Here is a 13,814-nt window from a genome sequence, read left to right as displayed (position 1 = left end):
TCTGGGTAAACATGTGAGAAACTGCTGTCAGTCTATAGTGGGGAGGGTGTGTGTGTGTGTGTGTGTGTGTGTGTGTTAATATTTTACACTTTTTAAGGCTGCAGTCAAAACCCCACTTACCTGTGAGTAAGCCCCAACAGGACTTACTTCTGAGTAGACACGGTTAGGTTTGCAGCCTTACCCTGCAATCCCGGCCTGCATGCTTACCTAGAAGCAAGTTCCACTCTGTCTAATGGGGCTCAGTCCCCAAAGATATGTGTGTTTAGCCCCCCTGAAATCAACAGGCTGAAACATACCCCCAAGGTTAGGGTGCGGCAAACTTTTTACAATCTTCAACAAATCCATCCTATCTCCATCTTCACCCACCGGAGAAAAGAGTAGTAGCCTTATTTTATTTTATCATTTATTTCAATTTGTTATTTTAAAAAAGCAGTTTGCAACAATTGTAACATAAAACCATACAATAAAAACCATATAGAAAATTAAAACCAGTTAACTGTTGCAGAAAGATAATTGCTTGCATAACCTGCCGGAATAGCAAAGTTTTACAGCAGGCATTTAAAAGTTGAGAATGGAAGACGCCTGCTAACTCTCTAGTGGCAGAGAGTTCCACAGGACTGGGAAAACGACCGGTTTCTTTTTTTGTTGTCAAATGAGCCTTGCAAACTGGAGGAGCTCTAACCATCTCATACAATGGGAGGAAAATACTCCCCATAGCAATCACCTTTTGGTCCAAGACAGGTGTGTGATGAAGGGAGGGAGGGGAAAAACCCTGTTAATCACTTGATGCAGGTGAAGCTATAAAAAGCTGCTGCTAGGGGTATTTTTCCCTTTCTGGGCTGAAGAAGGCCTTGTAGGGTGTGAAGAATGGGGGGCTATGGCTGGCTGTTGGTTTGCTTAACTGTGGGGGCGATGCCAGCCCCACTTCGTGTTCATACAGGACAGTGGTTTCCTTCGACCCAGTCCTGGTGGGTTCAGCAAACTGGGCCTTACTGGGTGAAGGTAAAATGTGACCAGTCCCAAGTTATTGTGTCGGTGGAGAAAAGCTCAGGAGCCAAAGAGATGGTGAAACCCAGTGACCTGGCCCTGGGAGACTGTCCTTATACGAGCCTCGAAGGAGAAACTGTGGTTTTTGTAGTTGCCATCCAAGCGTGCGGATCCCAGGTCCAGGTGAGATGTTGGGGTTCCTCCTCTGTCTTCTCCATTCTTCCTTCCGGGCGATGTTGCAATGTCGGGAACAGAGCCTCGCTTTCCTTGAAATAAAAAAATCAGTGTCTCATATATATATATATATATATATATATATATATATATACACACACACACACACACACACACACACACACACACACACATATATATATTAGGTAAAGGGTAAAGGGACACCTGACCATTAGGTCCAGTCGGGGCCGACTCTGGGGTTGCAGCGCTCATCTCGCTTTATTGGCTGAGGGAGCCAGCGTACAACTTCCGGGTCATGTGGCCAGCAGGACTAAGCCGCTTCTGGCGAACCAGAGCAGAGCACGGAAACGCCGTTTACCTTCCCGCCGGAGTGGTACCTGTTTATCTACTTGCACTTTGATGTGCTTTCGAACTGCTAGGTTGGCAGGAGCAGGGACCGAGCAACGGGAGCTCACCCTGTCGCGGGGATTCGAACTGCCAACCTTCTGATCGGCAAGCCCTAGGCTCTGTGGTTTAACCCACAGCGCCACCCGTGTCCCATATATATAGGAAGACCGCCCTGAAACCATTTTGACTCCCAAACTGACCAAATGTTTCCTCTGCAAGGAGGGAGCGGGCGAGGGAACCTTCCCATTGTCTCAGGAATTGGGAAATCACCATCTCAAAGGAATGGCCAGACTACCAGGAAAGGCAATCAGATAAAGCATTATCAAATAACCTGGCAGACAGGGTAAAAACAAGGCACTCGGATTTCTGTTGTAGATCGTCTTTTCTGTGATGTAGGTATGATGTTTGTGGGGTGGTGGTCTTGGGTTACACCCCTAGGGCAGGCACACCTTGGTTCGGGGTTTCCTGCATGTGAGGGGAGCACCCTGTTGCAACAGTTCAATAAAGATCAGGCTTACAAGCTGCTTTGCTTCTCAATATTCTCTGGTTGTCCTCTGTCATTTTCTCCGACCAATGGAGAACCTACAAAGGACTTTATAGGGGCTCTTGTTTCCCCCCATAAGGGAATAAGGGCAGGTTTTTGTTTATTACACTTTCCTGCCTTTGGGCTGGCTGAGGATTTCTCAAGCCTGGTGCGTCTGGGAACTCTCCATCGCTTGCCAACGAGAGGCAGTGTGGTGCAGTGGTTGCAGGGACCTGGGAGACCAGAATTCAAATCCCCCCACCACTTGGCTGTGAAGCTCACCGGGTGCTTCTCAGCCGAACCTACCTCACAGGGTTGTTGTGCGATTGAATGAGGGGGGGAGCGAAGCATGTGTGGCACCTTTAGCCCCTCCGAGAAAACTGTGGGCTGTGAATAATAATAATAATAATAATAATAATAATTTATTTGTACCCCGCCCATCTGGCTGGGTTTCCCCAGCCACTCTGGGCGCTTTCCAACAAAGATGAAATGTCACATATTAAAAACTTCCCTGAACAGGGCTGCCTTCAGATGTCTTCTGAATGTCAGGTAGATGTTTATCGCTTTGACATCTGAAGGGAGGGTGCTCCACAGGGCGGGCGCCACCACTGAGAAGGCCCTCTGCCTGGTTCCCTGTAAACCTCCCTTCTCGCAGTGAGGGAACTGCCAGAAGGCCCTTGGTGCTGGACCTCAGTGTCCGGGCAGAACGATGGGGGAGGTGACGCTCCTTCAGATATACTGGACCGAGGCCGTTTAGGGCTTTAAAGGTCAGCACCAACACTTTGAATTGTGCTCGGAAACGTACTGGGAGCCAATGTAGGTTTTTCAAGACCAGTGTTATATGGTCTCGGTGGCCGCTCCCAGTCCCCAGTCTAGCTGCCGCATTCTGGATTAGTTGTAGTTTCTGGGTCACCTTCAAAGGTAGCCCCACGTAGAGCGCATGGCAGTAGTCCAAGCGGGAGATAACCAGAGCATGTACCACTCTGGTCAGACAGCCTGCAGGCAGATAGGGTCTCAGCCTACGTACCAGATGGAGCTGGTAAACAGCTGCCCTGGATACAGGATTTGACCTGCGCCTCCATGGACAGCGGTGAGTCCAAAATGACTCTCAGGCTGCGCACCTGGTCCTTCAGGGACACAGTTGCCCCATTCAGGACCAGGGAGTCCTCCACACCCGCCTGCTCCCTGTCCCCCCAAAACAGTACTTCTGTCTTGTCAGGATTCAACCTCAATCCATTAGCCGCCATCCATCCTCCAACCGCTTCCAGACACTCACACAGGCCCTTCACCGCCTTCACTCTGATTTAAAAGAGAGGTAGAGCTGGGTATCATCCGCATACTGATGAACACCCAGCCCAAACCTCCTGATGATGCAATAAATTGCGAATGCAATCAATAAAATAAAAGAAATTTCAGATGTGAATTAAGGCTTGGAGCTGTGTCCATCGCCCTGACACCTGGGCTCGTGTGTGTGCAGATGTTCATAATAATAATAATTTATTATTTATACCCTGCCCATCTGGCTGAGTTTCCCCAGCTACTCTGGGCGGCTCTCAGTCAAGTGTTCAATGCTGCAGTGTGATTCTCTGTTTATTCTCCCAACAGCTGACTCCAGGCACCGTGATCTACAGAAAGCGGAAAGGCCTGCTCCCACCACAGCTGAGCCCAGCCTGCCATCTGCAGTCCTCATTGAGTGTCATTGTCCAAGGTTTGCAAAAAAATTCGCATAAGGTATTTGGGGAGACGGGGTACTGGGCATGGGAACAGGGCCTGGACGGTTCCCTACGAGGAATGACCTCGCAGGTTAACTTGAGCTGGGAAAACCTATATTTGTAGGTGCAGCTTCCATTCTGGAAGACAAGGAAATCACAAATACAAAGGCTTATTATCGGCATTACTCCATATACATTTAAAGTGCTAATATATCAAAAAATAAATAATAATTTCCCCAGCCACTCTGGGCGGCTTCCAAAAAAATAAAAAAATATAATAAAGCGTCAAACATTCAAAACCTCCCTAAACAGGGCTGCCTTCAGATGTTTTCTAAAAACAGCCATAGCTTCCCCAGAATAATTCTGTGAGCTGAGGTTGTGGGTTTTTTTTAGGAGATCCTTATTCCCCTCAGAGACGTACAGTTTTCGGAGTGGTTTAACAACCAGTCCTGGGGAATTTGATTAATTGTGAGGGGATATGGAGGATTCCCTGTGTTGTTTTTTTTCTGGGGGTACTCTAGGGCAGTGTTCCCCAACCTTGGGTCTCCAGCTGTTTTTGGACTACAATTCCCATCATCCTTGACCACTGGTCTTGCTATTGAGGGATGATGGGAGTTGTAGTCCAAAAACAGCTGGCGGCCCAAGGTTGGGGAACACTGCTCTAGGGTACGGGCACCTTTTGTCCTTCAAAAAAAGCACTGGTTTGAAATCTGGCTCTTACTATAACAACTTCTTAGTGAGTACTACCAGCAACCTCTTTCTTTAGGAAAGCAATGGGGGGTCCCTAACCAGTCTCAGGACCCATCCATAACAAACTACAGTACCCAGAATTCTTTGGGGGAAGCCACGACTGTTTAAGGTGGCATCTTAGTGTTATATGGTGTGAATGTGGCCAGAGTGTCTCTGGGCATCTGCAGAGTGCTGCCGCTTAATTCAGGGCTGGTGACAGCTGGAGTCCCAGAAGATTTGCAGGGCCACAGATATCCTCTATCTTGGCTTGAATAAGCCACGGCCAGGAACAAGGGACCAGAAGACAGATAATGCAGATCCCGAACCAAATTTGCATTGCAGCCCAGTAGTATATCTTAGGCTTTTTTAAGGACAACGCGCCATTTAAGGCAAGCTATGGTAATACTGGGACGCGGGTGGTGCTGTGGGTTAAACCACTGAGCCTAGGGCTTGCCGATCAGAAGGTCAGCGGTTCAAATCCCCGCCACGGGGTGAGCTCCCGTTGCTCGGTCCCAGCTCCTAGCAGTTCGGAAACACATCAAAGTGCAAGTAGATAAATACCGTATTTTTTGTTCTATAAGACTCACTTTTTCCCTCCTAAAAAGTAAGGGGAAATGTGTGTGCATCTTATGGAGCGAATGCAGGCTGCGCAGCTATCCCAGAAGCCAGAACAGCAAGAAGGATTGCTGCTTTCACTGCGCAGCGATCCCTCTTGCTGTTCTGGCTTCTGAGATTCAGAATATTTTTTTTCTTGTTTTCCTCCTCCAAAAACTAGTTGCATCTTGTGGTCTGGTGTGTCTTATAGAGCGAAAAATACGGGTAGGGAAGGTAAACGGCGTTTCCGTGCGCTGCTTTGGTTGGCCAGAAGCGGCTTAGTCATGCTGGCCACATGACCTGGAAGCTGTATGCCAGCTCCCTCGGCCAGGAAAGCGAGATCAGCGCCGCAACCCCAGAGTCGGTCACGACTGGACCTAATGGTCAGGGGTCCCTTTACCTTTATGGGAATACTTATTATCTCAGTAGGCAAGCAGCCTACCACACTTCCCTTTTCACCCCTCCAAGCTATGAGAACTGGAGAGCAGGACAGGTGTACGTGATTTGGGGTGGGAGGGATGAGCAGTTTTAGTGACTTACCTGGTGCAGGTGTGGTTGGGCTTGGTGGGCAACAGGGTGGGCAACGACAACCTGAGCAACACCTGTATTTCTGAGCCAGTAGCAGCAAGTTCCATAGGTTAACTGATGTGCTGCCCGTGGGAAGAGGTGGCACAGAATTATTTGAATGGACCTTTTAAATACCCGTATTTTTCGCCCTATAGGACGCACTTTTTCCTCTCCAGGCTTCAGGAGAGCCCCACAAGCTTGGGGGACAGCGGGGAGGCGGAACGGCGCCATTCCGCTGCCCCTCAACCTGGTTTGGAGGCTGGCGGCAGGCTTCCCCCGCCCCCAGCCCCGCAAGCTCCCAGAGCGATCGCGAAGCTGCGCGCAGCTTCGGGATCACTCTGGGACCCGTTCTGGGGAGGGGGACGGGGGAAGCCCTCCCCCAGCCCCACATGCTCCCAGAGCGGGCTTCGCGCAGCTCTCTGCAAGCTGTGGGAGCCCGGCGCGACTTCGTGCTGGCCTCCAACGGCTTGCGGAGAGCTGCCCCTGTTCTGGGGGCTGGGGTGGGGGAAGCTCGGACTACCCCGCCCCAGCCCCGTGCCTGGGGGGGGAATAATTTTTCCCCCTTTATTCCCCCCCCCCCCAAATCTAGGTGCGTCCTATGGGCCGGTGCGTCCTATAGGGCGAAAAATATGGTATGTAGCTTTGGTACAATGCACCCTCGCCCTTTCATGTAAATTGTTTTTTCCCCCCAGACTGGTGTTTTCTCTTTCCCAGGCAAATGCCCTTAGGAGGCTCAAGGAATATCAGTGAAGCAAAAGGCTCCGAGATGCTGGCGAATCTGAGAACAGCTGTTGGGCGACAGAAAAGAAATGTCTATTGGCAGCAAGGCAGGTGTCTCTGAAACCAAAAACATCATGGGTATATCTAGGTCAGCCTCCCTCTGATGCCCTCCAGATATCTTGGACTACAACTCCCATCATCCTTAGTCAGCTTAGCCAATTGTCCTAGATGATGGGAGTTGTAGTTCAAAATATCTTGAGGGGGAAGGATGACCTAAAACGTGGGATGTGTCTTTTGGCTTAGCTCAGTGGTGGCCAAACTTGGCCCTCCAGCTGTTTTTGGACTACAACTCCCATCATCCCTAGCTATCAGGACCAGGGATGATGGGAATTGTAGTCCCAAAAACATTGGGAGGGCAGAGTTTGGCCACCACTGGAGCCTTAGCTTGATGGTTATAATGTGTTCAATGGAAAGAGTCATATATCGTCTTTTATTGAATTCTCCTTTTGAGTTACTGGTGAATGGGTGAGGTGGAATTTCTGTTAAATTATCGTTGAGACCAGTGGCTCATAGGCAGTAATGCAACCCGACCACAGAACTGGCAAATGGTTAAAGAGGAACGTAACAGCTGAATGTTAAAGTGGAAAACAAGTGCGGATAAGGTAGAAGGAGGGTTCAAACATGTACAGTAAAAAAAAAAAAAGGGTTGAGTAAATGTTTTTCCCGAACAGTGTTTTTGGATGAGATGGTGGGACAATGGGGTAGCAGAAAGTGGTTGGGCAAAGGATGAAGAGCTAAGATAATTATAATTATAATAATAATATAATATAATATAATAATATAATATGATATAATATAATATAATATAATATAATATAATATAATATAATTAATATAATTAATATAATATAATATAATATAATATAAAACAAAACTTTGGGCGGCTCCCAACCAAATGTTAAAAATACAATACAGTGGTATCTCGGGTTACATACGCTTCAGGTTACATACGCTTCAGGTTACAGACTCCGCTAACCCAGAAATAGTGCTTCAGGTTAAGAACTTTGCTTCAGGATGAGAACAGAAATCGTGCTCCGGCGGCGCGGCGGCAGTGGGAGGCCCCATTAGCTAAAGTAGTGGTTCAGGTTAAGAACAGTTTCAGGTTAAGAACGGACCTCCAGAACAAATTAAGTACTTAACCCAAGGTACCGCTGTACAGCGGAGGGACGCGGGTGGCGCTGTGGGTAAAACCTCAGCGCCTAGGACTTGCCGATCGCATGGTCGGCGGTTCGAATCCCCGCGGCGGGGTGAGCTCCCATCTTTCAGTCCCAGCGCCTGCCAACCTAGCAGTTCGAAAGCACCCCTGGGTGCAAGTAGATAAATAGGGACCGCTTACCAGCGGGAAGGTAAACGGCGTTCCGTGTGCTGCGCTGGCTCGCCAGATGCAGCTTGTCACGCTGGCCACGTGACCCGGAAGTGTCTGCGGACAGCGCTGACTCCCGGCCTATAGAGTGAGATGAGCGCACAACCCTAGAGTCTGGCAAGACTGGCCCGAACGGGCAGGGGTACCTTTACCTTTACCTTTACCACTGTACAGCATTAAACATTAAAAACTTCCCTAAACAGGGTTGCTTTCAGATGTTTTCTAAAAGTCAGATAGTTGTTTATTTCCTTGACATCTGATGGAGGAGTGCTCCACAAGGCAGGTGCCACCACCGAGAAGGCCCTCTGCCTGGTTCCCTGCAACCTCACTTCTTGCAGGGAGGGAACCACCAGAAGACCCTCAGAGCTGGACCTCAGTGTCCAGGCTGAATGATGGGGTTGGAGACGCTCCTTCAAGTATACCGGACCGAAGCCGTTTAGGGCCTTAAAGGTCAGCACCAACACTTTGAATCGTGTTGTAGTTTTGCCTGTTTATATCTGTCCTAATGGAAATGCAGACTCTGAACTGTTTGGTATTGCATTATTGAATGAAGCCTGACCACTTGTGGATTTGGGGTGAGCCTCTGTACTTGAACCGCTCCCGAGGGGAATATCCCCACATGCAGAACATCGGAGAACGCATCACAGAAATCTGGGAAGTTACAGAAGTCGTCGTCTTCTTTTTCTTCAGTACGTTTCCGAGCACAATTCAAAGTGTTGGTGCTGACCTTGAAAGCCCTAAACGGCCTCAACGGCCCAGTAGACCTGAAGGAGCATCTCCACCCCCATCATTCAGCCTGGACACTGAGGTCCAGCTCCGAGGGCCTTCTGGCGGTTCCCTCCCTGTGAGAAGTAAGGTTAGAGGGAACCAGGCAGAGGGCCTTCTTGGTGGTGGCACCCGCCCTGTGGAACTCCCTCCCACCAGATATCAAGGAAATAAACAACTACCTGACTTTTAGAAGACATCTGAAGGCAGCCATGTTGAGGGAAGTTTTTAATATTTATTGCTGTATTGTTTTTAACACTTGATTGGGATCCGCCCAGAGTGGCTGGGGAAACTCAGCCAGATGGGTGGGGTATAAATAAATTATTATTATTATTGTTGTTGTTGTTGTTATATTCTTCTTCACCTTCACTTACAGAGAACTCGTCTTTAATTCAAACGGAGTCCAACGAGGACACCACCCTTGCTTCAACCCAGGGCCCAGTTCCAGACGCTGAGAAGAAAGTGGTGATTGTGAAACACAAGTCGGCACGTGAGACAGCCAGCAGGGCTACGCTAGCTTGATTCCTTTGGCTCTTTGGTCTCCTTTGAGAATCTGCCCCTCTCTCGCTTGGTTACTCCCAACAGTGGAGTGGACTCTGGTGGCCAAAGACCGTTAACTATTTCTGCAGCGGGGTCCCTGTTGCCAGGATCCCAGAGCTGCCCAAACAACCTGAAAGGGGGAGCTTTGTCGGCATGGTGTAGAATTGTAGAAGAGGGACCCCCAAGATCATCCGATCGAACCCCCTGCAATGCAGAAATCTTAGTTAAAGAATCCCTGGCAGATGGCCATCCAATATCTGCTTTAAAACCTCCAAGAAAAGAGAACTTACTGCCTTCTAAGGTAGTCTCAATACCGTGAGTAGGCAAACTAAGGCCTGGGGGCCGGATCCGGCCCAATCGCCTTCTAAATCCGGGAATTCGTTCAATATTTTTTTTTGCAAAATATAGTCTGGCCCCCCACAAGGTCTGAGGGACAGTGGACCGGCCCCCTGCTGAAAAAGTTTGCTGACCCCTGCTCCATACCCTCCAACATTTCTCCGATGAAAATAGGGACGTCCCATTTCATAATGATGATTTTTACTATTTATACCTCACACATCTGACTGGGTTGCCCCAGCCACTCTGAGCAGCTTCCAACATATATAATAAAACATTAAACATTAAAAAAACCAAAAACCTTTCCCTATACAGGATTGCCTTCAGATAGCACGGGGGATCAGATAACTCCATACCTTCCAACATTTCTCCAATGAAAATAGGGACACCCTAAGGAAAAGCGGGGTGCGGGTGGTGCTGTGGGTTAAACCACAGAGCCTAGGACTTGCCGATCAGAAGGTCGGCGGTTCGAATCCCCACGACGGGGTGAGCTCCCGTTGCTCGGTCCCTGCTCCTGCCAACCTAGCAGTTCAAAAGTACGTCAAAGTGCAAGTAGATAAATAGGTACCGCTCTGGTAAACGGCGTTTCCGTGCGCTGCTCTGGTTTGCCAGAAGCGGCTTAGTCCTGCTGGCCACATGACCCAGAAGCTGTATGCCGGCTCCCTTGGCCAATAAAGCGAGATGAGCGCCTAAACCCCAAAGTCGGCCACGACTGGACCTAACGGTCAGGGGTACCTTTACCTTTAAGGAAAAGCGGGACATTCTGGGATTAAATCAGAAACTGGGGTGGCTTCTCTAAATCAGGGATGTCCCCGGAAAATAGGGAGACTTGGAGGGTCTGTTGCTCTGTCGCACAGCTCCAAAATAGGCCCAGCCATCAGCATAATCTGTTCCTTAGTTTCCAAAGACCTGTCCGAACAGGAAGATCTTTGGGGGAAGGACAAGGAGGGAGCCAATCTAAGCTCTCTTTGAGAGGGAATTCCGCAATTTGGGAGCAGCCACCGAGAAGGCTCTTGTTTTACCCCTAAGCGAAGGTTACCAGATTTTTTTTCAATGAATGTGGGGACACTTTCATTAATTACTACACGTTCGGGACGTTGATTCTGCAGTGATGGCGGTGGCAAAGGGGCGACGGCCGCCTTGACCTCAACCGCCACGTTTCCCCTTCCTCCGAAGCTTCTATCTCCTTTCTCCATGAGCCTGGGCATCCCCTGAGTTGTTGGTTGTGGGAAAGTGGTGCGCGGTGGGTCAGGGATGGAAGGCAGAGAAGGAGGGCCGAGAGCGGTGGCAGCAGCAGCGAGGCTTGGGCAGCGCGATGCCTCCCTTCCCATCGGAGCAGCCCCAATCCCATTCCTACTTGCGTGCAAGCAGGAGCGGCCAGGGATCCCTCAGCTGGGAAGTGAGGCTTCACACTGACTTTCGGAGCAGCCCCATCCCAACTCCAACTTGTGAGCAAGCAGGAGGGGGCAGGGATCTCTCAGGCAGCGTGATGCCTCTTTCATCTAATAATAATAATTTATTATTTATACCCCGCCCATCTGGCTGGGTTTCCCCAGCCACTCTCGGCGGCTTCCAACCGAATATTAAAAACAATACAGCATCAGACATTTAAAACTTCCCTAAACAGGGCCACCTTCAGTTGTTTTTTAAAAGTAAAATAGTTATTTATTGCCTTGACATCATCTGGGAGGGTGTTCCACAGGGTGGGCGCCACTACCGAGAAGGCCCTCTGCCTGGTTCCCTGTAGCTTGGCTTCTCGCAGGGAGGGAACCGCCAGAAGGCCCTCAGAGCTGGACCTCAGTGTCCGGGCTGAATGATGGGGTTGGAAATGCTCTTTCAGGTATACAGGACCGAGGCCGTTTAGGGCTTTAAAGGTCAGCACCAACACTGGAGCAGCCCCAATCCCATTCCTACTTGTGTGCAAGCAGGAGGGGGCGGGGATCCCTCAGCTGGGAAGGGAGGCTTCCCGTTGCCTAACTGAGATCCCTGCTCCCTCCTGCTTGCACGCAAGTAGGAGTTGGGAGGCTGCTCTGATAGGCAGCATGGAGCCTCCCTTCACAGCTTAGTTGCTGGGCTCAGGGAAGATGGAGGCAGCCCAGAAGTGGCATCTGAGAGTCCCTGCACCACCATCATATGGGGACTTCCGAGCAGCTCCTGAAGCCAGCAAGACCCAACTGCTCTGGGCTGCTGAGACTGCCGCTGCTGCGTTTCCCAGGGACATTAGATGAAATCCGGGGACATTCCGGGGATGGAATTTGTCCGGGGACTTATTTTCAAATCCGGGGACTGTCCCCGGGAAACGGGGACGTCTGGTAACCCTACTCTAAGCATGATGCTGATGGGACCCAGTGAAGGTGCTCACCTGGTGATCCTTAGCACCTGGGCAGGTTTGTAAAGGGAGCTACGATCTTTCAGATTATCTGGGCCCAAACTGTTCCCCCTTAGCTAGCACCCTGCTATATCGTATTTGGGGGGAAATTAGTGTGATCAGGGCCTTTAAAAAAAGAGGAAATAATCTTCACTGGAGGTTTGCTGTTTCTCTTTCAGTGATGATGAAGGATCCCGGAATGATAATGGCGCTGATTATCGTCGTATCTTCGCTTGTTCTCGTCCTTTTTGCCATGATAACTCAGTTCGTGTACCAGAGATGCGGGGGCTGATGCTGCTTAGTGGGGAGTTGTAATTAATTTTGTGTGTGCACGTGTTAATAAAACAAGTTATCTGTGCAATTGTATTGTTGTGTGTTTGGGAGGGTGGGGATGTCAGTCTGGATGATGCCCTAAGTCCCCAATTCTTGGGGTCTTGTACCCAGTGAAGGTTCGACTCTAACAGAGGGTTCTGTTGCTGCTGAACTAGTCAGACAAGCATCTTAGCAAGAGAACGGCCTTACCTGGCCATTTAAATGTCCTCATCAGCACCTCAAAAAGTTGCCAAGTGATGGTTCCTGTTATGTATTCAGTGGATCTCATAGCTGTCAACTTACAGATTTGAAAATAAGGGACCAGCAGCCTCGAAAATAAGGGATCAGCAGCCAACATAAGGGATTTTCCAGGCACAGGTGTGTTCAACTTCTGAGCCCCTCCGAGCCAAAGGCAGAAAGCCCAGCCAGCAGCCAAAGGAAGCCTCAAGCAGTGGTTCCCACAGCGCAGCAACCCGGCAAAGGGGATGCAGCAAGGAAAACCACCGTCACCTCTCCGCTGGGAAGCGCTGAGCAAAGGCGAGTCCCCAGGCAACGCGGCTGATTTGATTGGCACAAGGCATGCAAACTCCACCCCTCAGTCGTTCTCAGACTCCTTATTGGGTGAGCAACGCAGCCAAGCAACCCAGTTGGAGCCTCCCTCCTCCCTGGCCGGCAGGGAGGGAGGGAGAGGAGCTGCTTCCTTTGAAACCCAGGAAATTTAAAGGGCATCATCAATAAGGGACAGCAGCGGGACACGGCGTTGGGATAAGGGACTTTCCCGCAAAATAAGGGACAGTTGACAGCTATGGTGGATCTGTGTTTGTCTGAGCTCGAGTCTGGTGTGATCTTTCTTCCACTTTAGAATCATCACAGCAATCACCCATTTCCTACCCATTCCACAGCCCCCTTTCCCCTGCGCCCAGAAGGGTCGCTGACTTGGTTCTCTGCCTATCGGAGGCTTGCCTCATTTAATTCCACTTATGAGTCACTTCCTATATAAAATATCTCAAAGCAGTTTTGCAATAAAAGCATCACCAAGAAACAACAGCCAACCACTACAAAATCCCATACATTATTTAAAAAATGCTTCCCTATGTTGAAACAATCCTAAAGCAGATGCTGCCTGAGAAATATCTCTACTTAAAAGGTTTGCTGGAAGAGGGAGGCATTTAACAGGCGCCGAAAAGACCCACTTTATTAACCTAGAACGCGGCAGCTAGACTGGGGACTGGGAGCAGCCGTCGAGACCATAAAAGCCGTCGAGACCATAAAACACCGGTCCTGAAAGATCTTCATTGGTTCCCAGTACATTTCTGAGCACAATTCAAACTGTTGGTCCTGACCTTTAAAGCCCTAAATGGCCCAGTATACCTGAAGGAGCGTCTCCACCCCCATCGTCCAGCCTGGACACTGGAACCAGGCAGAGAGCCTTCTTGGTGGTGGCGCCCGCCCTGTGGAACGCCCTCCCACCAGATGTCAAGGAAATAGTCAACTATCTGACTTTTAGAAGACATCTGAAGGCAGCCCTGTTTAGGGAAGTTTTTAATGTCTGACGCTGTATTGTTTTTAATATTTGGTTGGAAGCCGCCCAGAGTGGCTGGGGAAACCCAGCCAGATGGGCAGGGTATTAATAATAATAATAATAATAATAATAAT

At 49.6% G+C, this 13,814-nt stretch overlaps 1 protein-coding gene across 1 annotated transcript; it reads left to right on the top strand.

Moving 5' to 3' along the window:
* Positions 1-912: 912 nt before the first annotated feature.
* Positions 913-12,207, top strand: LOC114581595 (uncharacterized). The gene is made up of 5 exons (XM_077917807.1): positions 913-1,177; positions 3,698-3,800; positions 6,409-6,521; positions 8,979-9,092; positions 12,026-12,207. The coding sequence occupies exons 1-5, from the start codon at positions 913-915 to the stop codon at positions 12,136-12,138; spliced, it is 708 nt and encodes a 235-aa protein (XP_077773933.1). The 3' UTR covers positions 12,139-12,207.
* Positions 12,208-13,814: the final 1,607 nt, after the last annotated feature.

This window comes from Podarcis muralis, chromosome 13 (assembly GCF_964188315.1).
Source record: "Podarcis muralis chromosome 13, rPodMur119.hap1.1, whole genome shotgun sequence".
In the NCBI taxonomy this organism is placed as follows: Eukaryota; Metazoa; Chordata; class Lepidosauria; order Squamata; family Lacertidae; genus Podarcis; species Podarcis muralis.
This window is presented reverse-complemented; position numbering and strand designations above follow the sequence as displayed.